Source organism: Electrophorus electricus, chromosome 11 (genome assembly GCF_013358815.1).
Source record: "Electrophorus electricus isolate fEleEle1 chromosome 11, fEleEle1.pri, whole genome shotgun sequence".
Taxonomy (NCBI): domain Eukaryota; kingdom Metazoa; phylum Chordata; class Actinopteri; order Gymnotiformes; family Gymnotidae; genus Electrophorus; species Electrophorus electricus.
This window is the reverse complement of record NC_049545.1, coordinates 19,259,880-19,279,556: the sequence shown is the minus strand read 5'-3', so window position 1 is coordinate 19,279,556 and position 19,677 is coordinate 19,259,880. Positions and strand designations below refer to the sequence as shown.

The 19,677-nt window shown below is 43.7% G+C and overlaps 1 protein-coding gene across 2 annotated transcripts in view; it reads left to right on the top strand.

Moving 5' to 3' along the window:
* Positions 1-4,878: 4,878 nt before the first annotated feature.
* The window catches only part of kcnh5b (potassium voltage-gated channel, subfamily H (eag-related), member 5b), a 36,805-nt gene continuing 22,006 nt past the window's right edge, over positions 4,879-19,677 (top strand). For both annotated transcript variants that reach the window (XR_004776700.1, XM_027007101.2), the window contains exons 1-7: positions 4,879-5,085; positions 6,337-6,460; positions 8,780-8,886; positions 9,254-9,382; positions 10,624-10,742; positions 12,860-13,252; positions 16,679-17,108. Coding sequence is in view for 1 of the 2 variants with exons in the window: in XM_027007101.2 (XP_026862902.2) it covers positions 5,013-5,085; positions 6,337-6,460; positions 8,780-8,886; positions 9,254-9,382; positions 10,624-10,742; positions 12,860-13,252; positions 16,679-17,108 (1,375 nt within the window). In the remaining variant the exon portion in view is untranslated. The remainder of the gene's footprint in view (positions 5,086-6,336; positions 6,461-8,779; positions 8,887-9,253; positions 9,383-10,623; positions 10,743-12,859; positions 13,253-16,678; positions 17,109-19,677) is intronic.

Genomic DNA, 19,677 nt, shown 5'->3' with positions numbered 1-19,677 from the left:
CTCCAGAAAAAAAGAGCCCGCTCCAATTTTTTCTTAAATCAGCATCTCCACATGTACAGCAGCCATTCCATTTGAGTGTTTGTTGAATTCCTTCACAGACACACCTCATTCTACTTATTGAGTTGCTGAATAGATGATCACCTGAACAAAATCCTGTTCTAACAAGCAACAGTATAAAAACCACTGCTGCTGCCATCACTATTCTCTTGTTATAGAACCAGCTGGATGGGAAAAACAGTGCTAGGACTACGCAAAAGTAAGTGTAGTCAAAATACAGCTACAGACTATGCCAAAAGAGTTGAATAGAAAGGCTCTTAATGAGGAAAAGAAGGGTTCAACTGTAGCTTTACTGGCAGAGGGATACAGTGAGCATCAGGTTGCTTCCATCTTGAAAATTTCAATAAATGTGGTTCATAAGAACAAGGCCAAGCAGCAAATACATGGGACAACAGCTACAGCCTGGCAGAGATCGAAAATGACTCTCTACCACCCGTGATGATCGCCACCTCATTCGAATGTCACTTAACACCCGTAAGATGACGTCAAGTGACCTACAAAAAGAATGGCATGCAGCAGCTGGGGTGAATTGCACAGAGAGGAGGGTTCGAAACAGGCTTCTGGAGGCAGGGCTGAAGTCATGCAAAGCTAGAAAAAAGCCCTTCATCAATGAGAAGCAAAGAAGAGCCAGACTGAAGTTTGCAAAAGACCATAAAGATTGGACCGTAGAGGACTGGAGTAAGGTCGTTTTCTCTGATGAGTGTAATTTTCAGCTTTGTGAAACACCTGGTCACGTAATGGTTAGACAGACCTGGAGAGGCCTACAAGCCAGAGTGTCTCACCCACTGTGAAATTTTGTGCATGATTGGTGATGATCTGGGGGTGTTTTAGCAAGGCTGAAATCGGGAAGATTTGTCTTTGTGAAGAACACATGAATCAAGCCGCTTACAAAACTGCTTCCTTCTGCTTTGCCAATGTTCCCCAACTCTGATGATTGTTTTGTTTTGTTTTTTCAACAGAACAATGCTCCATCTCACACAGCCGGGTCAATCAAAGTGTGGATGAGGAACCACCAGATCAAGACCCTATCATGGCCAGCCCAATCTCCAGACCTGAACCCCACTGAAAACCTCTGGAATGTGATCCAGAGGAAGAAGGATGGTCACAAGCCGTCAAACAAAGCCGAGCTCCTGGAATTTCTGTGCCAGGAGTGGTGTAAAGTTACCCAACAGCAATGTGAAAGACTGGTGGAAATCATGCCAAGATGCATGAAAGGTGTGATTAAAAATCAGGGTTATTCCACCAAATCTTGATTTCTCGACTCATCCTAAGTTGAAATATAACTACTTTGTTGTTTATAAATGAATATGAGCTTGTTTTCTTTGCATTATTTGTGCTCTGAAATTTCTGTAACCGTTTTATTTTGACCATTAGTCATTTTCATTTAAAAAAAAAAAATGTACAATATTTTTATATGGAATTTGGAAGAAATGTTGCCAGTAGTTTATAGAATAAAACAACTGCTCAGCCTGGTCAAACACACCCATCAATTGTAAAACTAGAGAAACTGATACATTTGCAGTGGTCTCTTTTTTTTTTTTCTGGAGCTGTGTGTGTGTATATATAATATGAGAGAGAGATTGATTTGTCTTATTTGCCTGATGCAGTGTTTTCATGACGGCTTAGTTTCAAGTCCTCCATTTGGAACCTTCACTAGTAATGGTTGGGCTATATTGATGCTGCTGAGTATGATGCACAGTTCCCTTAATTTTACCCTGTACCCTACCAGCCACCAGATCTACATGCCTGCATCAGTTAGTTTTGTTAGGAAGTATTTATCCACCATCAAAGAAACTTGGAGGAAACCAAATATGTATTGCTTGACAACCTTGCCTGAACTTGTAAGACTCCTATAGTTCTTTCTCTCTTTATCTTTCTTCCTCCCTCGCTCAGTCCTTCTCTCCCATCTTTCCATTTCATCTCTCCGTCGTTCAAGTTCTCTAATGTGCCACTCAGCCTCTCGCTTGTGTCGTGAGCAGACCCACTGTCGCACACTAGCACAGAGCACGGCAGCGCAGAACACTGCAGCACATGTGCCGTTTTCTATGCCCTTTACTTCAGACCATAGGCTGATTGGAGACTTGACTGAGAGACCCCTGAGTTGACAGGTTCACACGTCTCCTCAGGTGTGCTTGCCTGCGCACGTTGATCAATTCCTTCCCTTTAGCGTCAAAACCTCCGCAGCGTTCTTGCTTTTGCAGGTACGGCTAGACGGTTACGCTGCTGGGTGGACACCCCTCGCTTGCGGACACGTTGTCCGAGCTGAGCGGTTTGTTTGTGGGAACCTCAGTCTGACCCTAAAGATAGTAAGAGTGGGCGGAGTTAGTATGTAATTACCGTTGACACGGAGACAAAGGAGCACGGGCGCTTTCACGCCTAACAGCACTAACCGATGCGCCGGCGCTGACTGGCGCAAGAATGCCTGCAGTCGACAGAGAGCGTGGAAGAAATTACACTCTGCTGCACATGTGTCACCATTCTTGGCAATGCAGTGTTTAGTTATGGCTGCAAGGCCTATTCATCAAGTCTGATTTAAGTGCTCTGACTTGATTTCTACATTAAACTTGGTTTGTTTATGTCTGCTCTCACTGCTACCACAGTACACAATCCCTGAAGCATGTTTCAGCACAGCTGTTGTGTTCAGGTAATGTAGGTATTTATTTTGTTCAAGATCTAGACACAATAATGTACATAATACAGACACAGTCAGTATGGCTACAGAAATTAAAAACCACATAACGCTTTGGCCTAAGATGGTATCATTTGCTCCAAGAGTGTCCTGGGTCTAAATCAGGCAACAGCAGAGACAGGACGAGGTTGGAGCATCCGTAGCTTGTCTGGGAGTGGGAAGTCTTCGGCTGTCTGATCGTGAAAGGTACGCCAGCCATCTGATTTACAGCTACAAAGGTTGGAGTCCCTATCTGAGTGGAGTTTCCATGTTCTGTCTGCGTGGGTTTCCTCCGGGGTCTTCGGTTTCCTCCCACAGTCCAAAAACATGGAGGTTAGGTTGGTTGATACTCTAAATTGTGTGTGTGTGTGTGTGTGTGTGTGTCCAGTGATGGTTGGTGCTCTGTCCTGGTCTTAACCTCCTCCCCTTTACCTGCACCCAGTACTGTCCCCCAGGGGGCTGTGGTTTCTGACTGAGAGTACGCTGTGCGCAAATGGGCTGCCGCTTCTCATCAGGTGTGTAAAAAAAAAAAAAAAAAGCGATATTTTGTAAAGCAACCTTGAGTTTGAGAAAGGCGCTATATTAAATGCAACTAATAATAACAATAATACAAAGGACACTCCAGATTTTAGCATTTGACTTGTTACACACACACACACACACACAGTTTCCAGTTCTAATCATGGAGCCCATGCTCTGCATAATGAATTGTTTTCCATAATCTAACACACCTAAGTCTGTTCATTGGCCACTTACCAAGCCAATCGGGAGCTGAGCCAGACATGCATATGCAGAACAAGGACTAGCAATCCACAAATACAGGTTGTGCTTGTCATGTCCTCTCAGAGCAAACATCAGTGTACATCACTTAAACTATATAACCTGTGCTATTGATCAGAATCACACTACTAACATTCCCCTGCCAGTTCAAGTGTGAGTTTATAAGAGATTAAACTAAAGGTTTATACAGGCAGTATGGACACCTGGGTCTGTTGTCTTTATGGGCCACTGCCGTACTTCTAAGGCTGCATAGCAGCTAAAAATAAGTCTTGTACACGTCTTGATTTTCTCAAGCAGCTCCTCTTTTTCCAGAGCACTATCTGCTAAATGTGGAGCTGCAAAGATAATCTATCGGTGCCTCTGAGCGTTCTCCACCTGTTCAGGGATCCCTTTTCTGAAACACAGAGGCCACTGTCTTATCGATAGGATATATTTAGTGACATTAGACATTTAACATCTAAGATCTTTTAATACCTCAATCTGCCCAGCGGTCAGAGAGGGAGAGAAGCTCACTAGCCAATTAGCACTCCGATCAATGCAGAGAAATGGGCCCATGCTGTGGTGTGTGTGTGTGTCTGTGTGTTTGTGTGAGAGAGACAGAGCGTGCTTGAGTGTGTGTGTGAGAGAGAGAGGAATAGAGTGTATATGTGCGTGAGAGGGTGTCTGTATATCTGTGTGTGTGAGAGGGAGTGTGTTTGTGTGTGTGTGTGTGTGTGTGTGTGTGAATGAGAGACAGAGAGAGAGAGAGTTTGTGTGTGCGTGAAAGTGTGTCTGCATCTCTTAGTGTATGTGTGTGAGTGGGGGTCTGACACAATATGTGAAACTATGTCCGCACAGCTTGTCATCCTTCTCTGGAGGTACCCCTCATGCGAGCTTGTGCCGGTGACATTTACAGATTCACTTAATTATTCAACACCAAATATTGACAAGTGATTATGCGTCCAGCCAATGTATTAGTTTCTGGCCACGCTGATTACAAGAAAGCAAACATACCTATAAAACAAAATATACGGTAAATGTGGCCTATCGGTGAAACATCAATGACTTAAGGCGTCCGTTCTGTCACTAATTAGCTCGCGTAGGACTTCAGAGTCTGTGATAGCGCCAACGAGTATTGAAGGGCGCGACAGAATTAAACATAACATTATAGTACACCTACGACTTGTAATGCACTCTCATAAAGCACCATGGCGTACCTTTACCACAAGTGCACATTTTAGCTTAAGGAAGTAACCAACACTCGCTTTAACGTTGCGCTTTGCGCGCGCGTTGGAGATTTCCAGTATCTCCGGCTGTGCGCAATCACGAGCGTGCGCATGCGTGCCATCTCCCAAGCCCGCAGTTGCCCGGGCTCGGAGCGCCTGTGGCAGAGAGGCTTCTCGAGCATCCAGCGTTACCATGAGCCTCTCCGACCCGGCGGCAGATACTCCATGCGACTGTGCCCAGCTTAGAAGAGCAGCGCGACGCCGTCCGCCACTGATCCCGAGCGCGGCAGCGCGTACGCACGATGCCCGGGGGCAAGAGAGGGCTCGTGGCACCGCAGAACACTTTCTTGGAAAACATCGTCAGACGCTCAAGTGGTGAGAAGCGCGTTTGTTTTATTTCTGACGAAGTTCTGGACAGTGGGCTCGATGCTGACTGTTTTTATACTCTGAATGTAGTTGCGGTGCTGGTTGCAGGTTTATTCTGAAGTTTGTGGGACGTTATGTGCCTCGTCTCAACACGACGAGGAATTTTCGCTTTTTAGTTTGAATGAAGAAAAAGAAGTTAGATTTCGTCAGACACATTTAAGTGCGCAAGCTCACACTATTGATTTTCACTGATAGAGCCAAAATCGCTATTCAAACTCTCGCTATCGACCAGCGTGAATAAGAAGTGTTTTTTGTTTGTTTGTTTGTTTTAAATCTCAGAATAAAGTGTTGTATTTATTTCAGACCTAAGAACGCGTGATCTTTTTTTCTTCGGCAGCGGAAGAAGGAATGAATCGTGTACTGTCTGACGCACGTTCTCAGATGCGCAGCCTAAAGTGGCTCTTTTGCGCTGAATTAAATCGAGATTATAACCCGGTCAGCTACAAGAGAATCCTCTAGAATACACCCCAGAAAGGGAGAATTTGATCTATAAATAAGGACTTACCCACTTTATTAGAAAAACCTTCCTTGTACCTACACTCACCGTCCTCTTCTTTAGGCTATTCTCCCTAGGGTGTATTTTATATGCGAACAACTTTAGACTGTAGCCTCTATGCGTAAATGCACAACAGACCAAAAGAGAGACCAGCTCTTATTTTTAGGGCTATTCTCAATGCAGCATTAACACTGACGTGGTAGTGGCCTGGTTGTGGGCGCTGAGCTGGTGCTTGTGTACCAGGCACAGCAGTCCTGCCCCGTTCTTTTTACATGGAACAGTGATGTTAATGCTGGGTTAAGAGTGGTCCTCCACCCAAAAAGATGCCCTGTGTTCAGCAACCGACCACGGGTGGAGGCCTGAAGCATGGCTAGCACCAACAGTGGCATCGGGTGGCTTGCAGCCTCGGGCCTGCGTGGGTTTTCTAATGAAGCGACACTTACGGATGACACATGTGCCATCTTGTCTGTTTGGAAACGTTGACACAGCCCACTGCAATAATGGGAGGCTCCTGGCCTAGCTGGAGTTGCAACAAGCACCAGCAGGGGGTGCAACTGCAGCAGCATGTTCAGCTAGCCACCCCTGGGGTTGTGCACACCACCCTCGTGGAAGTGAAGTGAGAGGTGTAGTGCATGGAATTTCATTTTAGTCTCTCTCTCTCTCTCTCTCTCTCTCTCCTCCTCCTCTTTTGCACTCAACCCCAGAGACAAGTTTCCTGCTGAGCAACGCTCAGATCGTGGAGTGGCCAGTGGTGTACAGCAATGACGGCTTCTGCAAACTCTCGGGCTACCACAGGGCCGAGGTCATGCAGAAAAGCAGCACTTGCAGGTGTGTGCGTGTGCGTGTCTATGCATGTGCATATTCACTGAGTAAAGACCTAGACAGGTGTGGGTGTGCGTGTGTGTGTGTGTGTGTGATTGTGAATATTTGACTGAGTGAAGACCCCGACAGGTATATGTGTGTGTGGCTATATGTAAGTGAAGACCTAGACAGGTAGGTGTGTGTGTGTGTGTGTGTGTGTGTGTGTGTGTGTGTGTGTGTGCATATTTGACTGAGTGAAGACCCCGACAGGTATATATGTATGTGTGTGTGTGTGTGTGTGTGTGTGTGTGTGTGTGTGTGTGTCCTTGTTGCTCAGGGAACTTTGTCTTGACCTAAATTGGTTACCATGGAGAAACTACTTCTATATGGGGTCAGTTGGCTTATTGCCTGTCTGGAAAACAGTGAGAAAAGGCATAAGTTAGATTTGCATTCCTCTGTGTTTCAAGCACAGTCATGTGTACGGTTCACCTGTAGTCCTGTAACATAGCAAGTGTGACCATCAAGTGGACCTTGTAAATCAGGTCCGATGAGAGGAACTCTATGCGTCTGTTTTCTGAAGTTTATTTCTGTCATTTTCCAGATGAGTCATGGTGTTGTGTGCTGCGAAGCCTGTGCGTTATTCAAAAGAGATCAAAGATAAATGTGCTGCTTCTTTTCAGACACTCTTGATAAGTGTGAAAGATCAGAGACACTCTCTAGATTCATAGTTAAGGTGGAAGATTGATCTTTAAGGTGGAACTCGCCTGATTGTGGATGCAAAAATGACTCATTAGGGATGCAGGAAGTGTTTTAAGTTGGAGGTGCAGAAATTGGTGTGCAGTGACGTCACACTACAATATGACATTAAGTTTGGTTTTCCATTTAACTGAACTGGATACTGTACAGTATGTCTTGAGATACTGATAATGCAATTGTTAAGTCATCTGTACCACAACCACAGAAGCAGGTGCCAAACCAGTTATAATTAAAAGCACAATGAGCACAGAGCATTAACCTATACTTCTACGCTTTAGACCACCATCTAAAGATTTGCACATTGTGTCTTTTATGTTAAGAATTAGCTACAAACAAATCCACACATCTTATAGGGCAGTGGTTGCTCAGTGGTTAAGGTACTTGACTTGTAATCAGAAGGTTTGTCAGTTCAAGTCCCACCACTACCAAGTTGCCACTGTTGAATTTCTGAGCAAGGCCCCCTAACCCTCAATTGCTCAGGTTGTATTCAGTCATGATTCTAAGTCTGTTTGGATAAAAGTGTCAGCTAAATGCTACAAATGGAAAATAAGCTAACACTGCGTGGTGGAAGTGATTAAAATAACTCTTGCCTTATGTAGACTACAGCACTCCAAAGGTACACTCACAAGTGATGCTGATTAACTCCCTCATGAGATCCAAAATGTCAGTGTGCACATTTAGTAATACCAGATGGGTTGACTGGTGATTAGCAGCAGTGCTAAAAGTGGCTGGTTCAGTAGCTGCAGCTACTGTAGGGCTAACGTCAGCTAGGTTAGGGGTGAGCATCAGTCCACTCTCTCATTTGGGACAATGGCGATGTCATAAGGATTTAACTTGATGGCGCTCCCAGTTTTTGCCGGTTCAGCGACGTGTGGGATTCAGTCATTAGTAACAGTAACAGCACCTCCAAACTCCGTAATGTCTTACTGGGGAAGGTTGGATGGAAAGGTTTCAGGAAAGTTTACAGGGAAAAGTTACAGAGAAAGTTTACAAAAAGAGTTTATGGGGAAAATTGGAAGGAAAGGTTGTAGGGAAATTTTACACGGGAAAGTTACAGTGAAAGTTTACAGGGAGAGTTTACAAGGAAAGGACCTACCTGATCATATTCAACTGAATGAGAGGATTTTAAGATCTTAGATCCTGTAGATGTTGTTCTGTGAATTTTGACAGAGTTTCAGTTCCTATGTGCATATATATTTATTGTTTTAAGATGTATTTATTTTACACATAGAAAGTGATATACATTTATCTTGGACAGTATCAAGAGCTGTGTGCATGTGAACTAAGAGTTTATTTTTATTTTAAATGAAGGATTGGTTTAGTACATATTCCAAAATAAGAGTTATACACTATAGTTAAAAATAAATATTTTGTTGTGATGATAGAACAAGGAACAAAGGATCATGAAATAAGACTAAATTAATGTGTGTACTGTGACTCGTGGGTGTTTAATTCAGGCTGTGTGTTAGTAAAATGCTTTGCTGTTTCTTTCTGTACTTTGTTTCTGCATGCACAAGGATAAGATCTTTATACCATGCTCTTCGCCCCCACCCCCCACCCCGGACCCCCAACATATGCCTCTCTCTTTAGTTTCATGTATGGTGAGCTGACAGACAAGAAGACCATAGAGAAGGTGAGAGAGACGTTTGACAACTATGAGTCCCAGTGTGTCGAAATTCTGCTGTACAAGAAGAACAGTGAGTATATTTTGATGGCCAAACTGGTTATTTGTGGAGTTTCACACATACCATTTCTTTTTGACACAGAGCGCTGATCATGATGTATTGCGCATCAGGAACCACCCTGGGGTGTAAAAGAGTTCAGTGATATGCCACAGTAATTTATCAAAATAGTTCTCGGACAGCTTTGTCAGTGATTAGTATATATTGGTATATATTAAGTTAGTATATATTGGTGCATTTTTTTTATATTTACCCCCAAAATGTTTTTCTTTTTTCTCTATCTATTTGTTAATCTCATTGACCTGTGCTTGAGAGAGTATTAATCCAGTACTGAGACTTCCGGCAGGTGGTTGATGTTCTCACTTTTTCTGTCTCATTCCAGGAACTCCGGTGTGGTTCTACATGCAGATTGCACCAATCAGGAATGAGAATGACAAGGTAGTGCTCTTCCTGTGCACGTTTAAAGACATCACTGCTTTTAAGCAGCCAATCGAGGATGAGAGTAGCAGAGGTGAAAACACACACACATAGACACACGCATACATGCATACAAGCACACACACACTTCTACCTACTTAAACAGTTATGAGTATGTGTATGAGTGTATAGGATTGCATTAATGTTTATGCAGATGTTATATTAAATGAAGTATGGGCATAGTTGTGTGTGGTGAGTTTATCTTGTCAAACCCTTCATGTTAGTTATACACTGTCCTTTGGCAAGCAAATTAACTTCCACATGAATATATGTGCATGAATGTGCATACACACAAGCACACACACACACACACACACACACACACACACACACACACACACACAATCATAGTGAAGTGTAAGACAAGCAAAGTGGAGTTGCTTAGTGAAACACTGGAGGAGGCACCAGGGACAGAAGCTGAATCTGGTTTCATCACTGACGTGGGCCTTCTCATCACCATAAATAACATTTAAACTCAAAAAGTCAAAACCTTATAAAAGATTATATAGTTTACCCAATGGACCAAAGGTTTTACAGAGGCAAAAAATGAACCCGCCTGTGCTGGGAGGAACTGGCGACGTTCCTTCTCTTTCCTCTGCCTCTCCACCTCCTCTCCTTTAAGTTCTTTTGAAACATCTCCTTTAATCACTGAAGAAGGGCATAGAGGGAAGGTTCCATCAAAGGGCTACGCTCCATTCTGTTATAGTTGTCTGTACTTTAAAGCCAGCTCAGCACTAAGGCATGTTCACTCCCTCAGGCCAACAATAAAACAGTTTTTCGAAATGGTGCAAGGCTCTGTTGGATTCAGGTGGTATTTGGAAGGGTTTTAAGGAACAATGAAAGATCGACTTTGAAGTTGAAAGTGTCTTCGTTGAGCTAGTGCCAGAGCACAAAATAAAAGCTCTTTACCAAAGGCAAAAGCAAAATAAAAGCTCAAAGTTTGAGTAAAGCAGTACCATAATGGAGAGGGGCTCAAGCACAGTGCTCACCAATCTAGCCTCCTAGAACCACGAGCGACCCAGTCGACACACTAGTTTTGATCTTGCCTCGGAAACACTTGAGCCAGGAAATTAAAGAGGGGTGCAGAGTGCATCTCGCCTGACCTCAGACTCTGGAAGCTAGAATCAAAATTGACAGCTAAGTGCTGTATTTCAGCACTCTGTTCAAGGACCTATGCCACAGATCAGCGGTGCACAGCACGACTGGGATCTGAACCTGAGTCCCAGTAGACAATACGTGCCGGCTTGAGGTTTTATCGGTTTCCTCCTCGTGCAGGTTGGACCAAGTTTGCCAGGCTCACGCGCGCCCTCACCAACAGCAAGAGCACCATTCAACAGCTGGCCCCCATGAACAAACCTGACGTCAGCTCACACAAGCACTCTCGGCTCGCGGAGGTGAGCGTGTGCACACATCATCAGCCCATGCAACCTCCTCATGTTAGTTCCCATATAACAGACGTGAGCATAAAGTATTTTTGGAATGAATCAATTCCAGGAGCAACACATACTTGTGTAACTACTTGGTATATACCAATAGTTTATGGTAGTTTAACTTCAGACACATGTAGTTTGCACATTTATACAAAGACAAGAAACATTTGAAGCTACTTTTCTCCTTAGGTATATGATCTCTGAATGTTATAGTTGTATTTGTTTTGATGTAAAATGTATTTAGACAAAGTAATTTTGTAATTTCATTATGAAATTTTTTTTTCTAGTTGCATATTTTACTGGGCAAAACATACATGCAGTGAACATGCAACTTCAGATCATAAACGTCTTCAGCTTTGTCAACAGGAGTCCTGTATATAAAGAGTAAAGAGTCCTATTCCTTCCTCATGTGTCATTACTCCACCATTAAATTGAATAAATAAATTTGTAGAAATAATATAATATGTAGAATAAATGTTTTCTATGACAACTTACGATGATGCACATACATATAGCATTGTCTTACACCACTGAACGTCCATCTGTTGCAAGGACAAACTTGTAACAGAACCACAGGCATGCGTGCGTGAGAGCGTGCTCACACACACCCAAGGACGTTGTTGTAACTGAATCACACACGCCCTCCCCAGACCACCGAGGTACTCCTGAGCTGTAGCTGCAGCAATCATCATGAATAATTTACACTTCCCCTTTCTTTCTCTCTTTTTTCCTATTTCCCTCTCTCCCCTTCTTTCTCCCTGTTTCTCTCTCTTTCTCCCCTTCTTTCTCCTTCTTTCTCCCTGTTTCTCCCCTTCTTTCTCTGTTTCTCCTGCATTCTCCCTGTTTCTCATTCTTTCTCCCTGTTTCTGCCGCTTTCTTCCTGTTTCTCATTCTTTCTCCCGTTTTCTCATTTTCTCCCTTTTTCTCATTCTCCCTTTTTCTCATTCTTTCTCCATGTTTCTCCCCTTCTTTCTCCATTTCTCCTGCTTTCTCCCCTTTTGTCATTCTTTCTCCCTGTTTCTCATCTTCTTTCTCCCTGTTTCTCCCTCTTTGTCCTTCTTTCTCCCTGTTTCTCCCCTTCTTTCTCCCTGTTTCTCCCCTTCTTTCTCCCTGTTTCTCCCTTTCTCTCCCCTTCTTTCTCCGTTTCTCCCTCTCCCCTTCTTTCTCCCTGTTTCTCCCACTTTCTCCCTGTTTCTCATTCTCCCTTTTTCTCATTCTTTCTCCGTTTCTCCTCTTCCTTCTCCATTTCTCCTGCTTTCTCCTCTTTTCTCATTCTTTCTCCATGTTTCTCATCTTCTTTCTCCCTGTTTCTCCCTCTTTCTCTCTCTCTCATAGCTATAATGAGCATATGGGACTTTCGTATGTTCTTTTCTGGTACGCTGGCTGGACTTGTGCAGTCTTGGTAGACTTTTTCGCCCGTTATCCGAGGGGCTTTGTCAAAACTGAAACCCTTGACAGACATGACGTGAAAACATTCATTTTCTGCAGTGTGTAGGTGGTGTAAGCGCGCTCGCTATTGTTGTGTAGGCTACATGGGTATTCAGCGAGGAGTCTCAGTCTTTGTAATGAGGGACAGGAGGAAGAATCCCATATGCTCTTGAATTTTTTCAGTGCTTATTCCCTTGTTATAATGTTTCATGTCCTATTAATAGTGATTAGGTTCTGATACTCCTCTGATGGGTTGTCATGGTATAATGCTCCCTCAGTAACTGTCTCTGTAACACATGCTTCTCCCACTCTCCATCTGTTCAGTTCCCTTGTGTTTTTAAGTTATGTTGCTCTCTCTGTCGCATTTCTCTTTTTTCCACTTCTCTTTGCTTCCTCTCCTGCTCCTTTTCATTTGCTCCTAGAGCCATCCCTTCTTATCATCCTTCCAGCATGCCATTTCCTGTCAGTGTGCACCATTTCCTGTCAGCATACCATTTCCTGCCAGTGCACTACTTCCTGTCAGTATGCCATTTCCTGTCAGCGCACCATTTCATGTCGGCATGCTATTTCCTGTAAGTAAGCCGCTTCCTGTCAGTGCGCCATTTCCTGCCATTTCCTGTCAGCTGTTTACCTCTCCCTCCCTGCTCCGCCAGGTCCTTCAGCTGAGCTCCGACATCCTGCCGCAGTACAAGCAGGAGGCTCCTAAAACCCCTCCACACATCATCCTGCACTACTGCACCTTCAAGACCACGTGGGACTGGGTCATCCTCATCCTCACCTTCTACACGGCCATCATGGTGCCCTACAACGTCTCCTTCAAGACCAAGCAGAACAACGTGGCCTGGCTGGTGGTGGACAGTGTGGTGGACGTCATCTTCCTGGTGGATATCGTGCTCAACTTCCACACCACCTTCGTGGGGCCAGGAGGCGAGGTCATCTCTGACCCCAAGCTCATCCGCATGAACTACCTGAAGACCTGGTTCGTGATAGACCTGCTTTCGTGTCTGCCCTACGACATCATCAATGCCTTTGAGAACGTGGACGAGGTCAGTGTTTTGCTGGGTAGCAGGGACAGGTCTGTTTGCTGAAAACTTGAAATCACTGAACTGAAATTAAGGCCCAAACTCCACAAACAATGAAAACTTTGTAAGTTATAATAGCTTCAACGTAGTAAGCAAGAGTCAGTATAGTCATAGGGAGTTACTGGTAGGTAAAGTTAATAATGAGTATGCTGATATAAAGTGACATTTGGTAGTGAGATGATCTTCTCAGAAACATGCAGATTAAAAGTACGTTCCTGTTGTCAGACTGCCGTTTGTCTCAGACTGGCTTAATTGCTGCTCTCTCAGTTCTCAGCCAAAAGAAAACCTCAGGATCGGTGCATTTCTGGAGAGATCAGTACATCTGCAGATTATTTGTTGCTTCATTTTGCAGATGACACTTCCTACCTAAGAGAAAGTAAAACAAAGAAATAAATCTGTAGCAGGACTGAAGTAAAATCGAGACCGTTTTCCGTCTTGCTCCCAGATGGTGGAATGAACTCTCACTTGCTGTCTGGACAGCAGAGTCCCTTGCAGTCTTCAAACACAAACTGAAGACCCACCTATTTGCAGAATATTTAAAGGACAACTGACACTGCTCCCATGTTGACTGACTAAATTAGTACTTATTGTAGGGTACTGTTTATTATGTTGTTTAACAAACTCTAGCACTTATTGTTTATAGCACTTATCATTGTTTAAGATAGACCTTACGTATTTTGTACTTCTAGGCATCAGCATTGATCCCTGTATTCTATAGTATTCTAGTTCATTGGTATGTTGGATTCTAACCTACTGTACTGTACTAGGATATATTCTATGAGTCAATGACAAAGCACTTTTGTAAGTCACTCTGGATAAGAGCCGTAAATGTAAAATGTAAATGTAAATGAAATGCCAGGAAAGGAAAAGTGAGCTCATGCACACAACAAGCAAGTTTGTTTATATGTTATGAAGTTTAGCTCTATTTGAATTTTATGCAATTATAAAACGGTCCCCAGAAATCTGGTTTTTCACACAGCTTTCATGCCAGTCAATCAAAGGGCTCTTGTTTTGAATACTGCTCCATTTATGGAATCATTTCTCAAAAGCTTTGCAGTCTGGAACTGCTCTGTCAAACTGCTCAGAGCCAAACAGAAGCCAGTGTCTAATCAGAGCGAGCTACATGATAATTGGTCCACTCCCAACCAATCACCGGAGCTGATGGTTGAAGCGGGTGTGTCCTGTGCTGTGTACTGTAATGTGGTGTGTCCTGTAGTGTGTTATAGTGTATCCTTCACTCTATGATATTATGGTTGGACCAGCCTGAGGTGACAATAATAACATAATAATAATCCAAATATCATTATTATTATTATTATTATTATTATTAGTTGCATTTATATAGTGCCTTGTGCTCGTGATATTTGGTTTTTGGGGAAGAACATCCTCTCTGTCCACGACTTTGACATTTCTGGAACAGTAGAGGATGGTGCACCTGCCTATCTGCTGTAACATTTCCAACATCTGCCGTAGAGGTCACGTTTGCCTTAGCTCTGGTAGCAGGAGGCACCACCAGCAGACCTGCTGGCCTTAGTGTCAGCATCACTAGCAGACATGCAGGCCACAGAGCAGGTGTGCAGGTTGACATTAATGGTGGCGGCTTGTCTCCCACAGCAACCCGGGCATAAGGGCAAAAGCATTTCCTCAGGAAAATTTTATGCAGTGTTTGTTTTCCAGACATCATTTGATTTTGAAGTTCCCGATGTGGTTTAATGTCTGTAGGAGCTCAACTCAACTTTTCGCATGTTATTCAGAAGCTGAAGGGTTGTTTGAGTTGAGGGTAAATGTGTATAATTTGTTCCTGTGGGAAGTCTGTGATCAGAGCCTTAAAAAGCAGAACAGGGAGATACATGAACACATGCGTATGCGCGCACACACACACACACACACACACACACATATATACTTTAGCGCACATAACAAAATCCTTATTTTAAAAGGAAGCATGAATAATCTAAATATGATAAGTAACTCTTAAACTTACATATACAATATTTAGCAGCCATTCTTATCCAGACCAAGTTAAGAGGGGTGCTGTTGTCTACCTAGAAGTGAGTGTTTTCTTTAGTTCTCATACATTCAACTCTGACACGTGCTAAATTCGAAAATGAAAAAGGAAATTGCGCTTTTATTTTTAGCTCATGAACTTTTCCGTCCATGTCAGGTAAACTTCGGTATGTTCTACCACAGTCATGAGTACCCAATTATTCGAAGGAGACGAGGGACACATTCGCACACATCGGGTCTGTATGTTACCATGCCACTTTTCTCCATATCACAGTTAAATATAGCACTGCCCTGTCTTTGGTCTCCATTCCACTGCGTTGGGTTTGCATTGCTGAAATATGAACAGCTGAAAGCTGCAGTCTAATTGCCACATTATTGGTGAATCAGTGAGGGAGTCCTTCACCAGCACTGAACTGTGACGAGGCTGTTCTCAGTACTGGCTACGTCACTGGATTTGACACAGACTGATCTTTTAAGTACCGCTCAGTCAAAAGTATTTTTCTTTCTTTCTTCTTTTTTTTTTGTTATGAGTAATATTTTGATTTATTTGTTAGTGTTGGTCTGAATCTGTTTCCGTTCCTCTCTTCAGCGCCAGTACTGCATCTGCCCAGTAAGATCGTGGGGTGTGAGGCTTCTGTTGTATAATTGTGACTGTTAAGTGAGTGTGTTCGTAATTGAAAAAAAAAGTTCAGCCTATTATTTTAGGCTTTTGATAATGACCAACAAAAAGCGTAACGGGGATAAATTAATAACAAATCTTTCATTCATGTTTTTATGTGCCAAACCATAAAGCGGCAAAAGATTTCATAGAATTGCATAAAATTGTAAAATCATAATGACTCATGCAGTTTATGGTCTCCGTGGTAATCAGAAGTGAAAAAACAACTTAATAAACAGCCTGGATGGCACTGAGTGCACTGTAAAGCGTGTCCGCTGGATGATTGGATGAGGCAGAGCAGCTGCAGGCTTGTGTGGGGCTCCACTAGCTCCCCTGGTGGTGCAGTGGATGCAAGCTGGCAGTAACCCTGAGGTCATGGGTTCAAGGCTCAGGGAGCATGTGTAGTGTCATAGCAATATATATATATATATATATATATATATATATATATATATATATATATATATATATATATATATATATATAATGTCATTCTGGAGACAATTCTTTGCCAATTGTGGAAAATGTAAACAGAGTGCTAGTACTGCAGATGTTCTTAGATTAATCTAGTTTTGCTCGCCAGTACCAAACCAAAAACAGTTGGCAATGGATGAGTTTTACTCCAATACCGTGCAGTACTTTGACTGCTCAGTCTAAAAGCAGTAGCAGTACCGGCTAAGCGGATGTTACCACGGTGACGAGCGCCCTCTCTCGCTCTCTCCCAGGGTATCAGCAGCCTGTTCAGCTCCCTGAAGGTTGTGCGTCTGCTGCGTTTGGGCCGCGTGGCCCGGAAACTGGACCACTACCTGGAGTACGGCGCCGCCGTCCTGGTGCTGCTGGTGTGCGTGTTCGGTCTGGTGGCCCACTGGCTGGCCTGCATCTGGTACAGCATTGGAGACTACGAGGTCATCGACGAACTCACCAATACCATCAAGACGGACAGCTGGCTCTACCAGCTGGCCACCAGCATTGGGTCCCCATACCGGTACAACGCCAGCGGTTCTGGCCAGTGGGAAGGCGGCCCAAGCAAACACTCGCTCTACATCACGTCCTTGTATTTCACCATGACAAGCTTGACAACCATCGGATTTGGAAACATCGCGCCCACTACTGATGGAGAGAAGATTTTCTCAGTGGCCATGATGATGGTGGGATGTGAGTGTCCATCTCTTTTCCTGTATATGTGCCTGCTGTACCATACACCCTGATCAGCTTATAATTCTGTTCTATTCTATTGATATCAAGCAGAGGGAGATATCGTTCTCTGAGGTGTTAGGATTGAGGGGCTTTGAAATACAGCGATCAGATCGATCTCAGCCCCTTCAGAGCACAAAGAGGAGATCAGACACCAGGCAGGACAATCAGGATGACCTCTTTTGACATTCATCCCAATCTCTATTTCTCTGTCTCCCCTCAGACACACACACACACACACACACACACACACACACACACACACACAGAGTGAGATCGATGGCCTGTTTAATTCGATCAGTTGATTATATGCTTATATAGCTTGGTCTGCTGAGCAAGCTAGTTTGAGTGCACACACACACACACACACACACAGTAAAGTAAAACATAAAATTCATACAACACTACGCCAAGTTGGAAGGTTGGAATACATTCTTTGGAATACAAGCATGTGAGAGGTATTACGCTTTACCCACAGGTTTAAAGAGCCCCCTCACCTCTGTGGCATCAGCTAGGTGCTAACGGCACGAATGGCAAAAGTTGACTCTGCAAGCGCCTGATCCCTGATCACATGTCCAGCACATGTCCCAGCTCTGGGTGTGTGTACTCCACCTGTGAACTGACCCCTGGTTTTGGCAATGACGAGTTAGTTCAGGACACGTGGGAGTCGGGGTGTTCGATGAGGTGTAGGTACGCGGCTCTCCCAGAGGTGCATGTTTCGCCTCTTCTTTCAGTTTCTTTCAGTCCAATTGCAAGTCAACATAATTAGTATGTATGGCTGACCTGGCAGTCATTTTATCATAAGCAATAAGTGATGGGACTAAGAAGATATATGTTGAGAATGTTGCACTCTGTGTACAATTCTTTTTCGATATTTTAGGATTTTAGACAACTATACTATAGTTTTAGACAAAGTAGACATGTAACTGCTGCCGAGACAGGTGTGAGCCAGTAAGGAGGGGCACCACGCCAGGGTCAGCGCATGAGATGCCGTGTGTCTGTCCTGATCATTTCTGCTGTGCTTTCCAAGCAGTGAAGCACTCAGGGGAACACCGTCCTGGTCAGCTCAACTGGACGTGGCGCTCAAGTAGATCAGAGGTGGTGGGTGGAGGGAGAGAGGGTGAGGGAGGAGCAGCAGGAGGAGGAGAGAAAGAAGGAACAATGGGGGAAAAAGCAGAACAAAGAAGGTGGAAATGTATCTGCATCACAGCTGTTTATATCTGGAAATGGAGGAATTTGTTCTTTCTCATTCAGTGAACAGACATGAGCTACTGCACAGTCTCAGTTAAAAGACATAATGCAACGGTGCAATAATCCGATGGCGTAAACAGCAGGATTTGGTGTGATTTTACAGCCCGGGCCTCCAATCCCTCCGCAAGATCAGAAGCTCCGTTTTGTTACCGAGAGCAAACATCATGAATAGATCACAATGTACCAGAGTTGGTTAAGACCACTGCCTAATAAAAGATTGTTTAGTCTCGATTTAGAATGATGGAGTTAGACCTACAAGTGAAATGTTTAATGTGATGACTTAGTTACAATTATTACATTACCTTTATGAAGACGTTTATTACTCTCTGATGAGTGTTTACTTCATGAAGCAAGTTTCTATTGTTTCATGTCTCTGTTCCCCACCACAGTGTTGTGTGCAGTCTGGCACTAGTACATATCAGAGCACAGTGGTTTACCACTGATCCATCATGAATTACTGCATAGAGTTCTATGCATATGATTTCTACGGCTGGTGGGCTTCAGCAAGTGGCGGAACCATCGGAACCTGGCCCAGTCCGGTCAACCAGCACACATGGCTACTTGTGAAGGCTCCCCTCTTGTGATCTCCTGCGAATAAAGCCATTGATGGGCATCCCTTTTGTTTTTGTTTTAAACGCGAGAACATGTATAATTACCTACATCTGTTATTTGGAACTTGGCAAGAATTTGCAGTGGAGAACAGGGGGAGAAAAAAAGTCCATGTTAAACATTAATCAGGGAATCGCATTTACGTTTTACGTGTATTCCAAAAATAGCGATTGCAAGAGACAATGTAGAATAGAATAGAAATGTTGTGACTATTTAGTTAGACCACTGCGAAGATTAATCTGAGTGATGATATTGGCAGGGAAAATGTATTTTCCATGAATAAGAGCATGAATATGTTCTCCTGATGGAAGAGAATGACAGGATTCCATGATGGAGCATATGCATGTGACGAGGAGTGGCCTGTGTGTGTGTGTGTGTGTGTGTGTGTGTGTGTGTGTGTGTGTGTGTGTGTAGCCTATGTGTTGGCTCCACCAATGCTCTCAGATCCTGTGCCCTGTGCCCAAAAGCGGCTCAGTGGATGCTCTTCTATATGTTTAACCTGTAGGATTTGAATGATGTTTGAGTGAATAGAAACAGATGTACGTGTCTGTGGGTGTGTGCCTGTGCACACTTGTGCTTGCATGATATGTGACTGTCATAATGATCCTCTAAAGTACCACTAACTGACAGTAACATGGAGATTCCTCGTTGCTTCTTTCTGTGTCAAGTG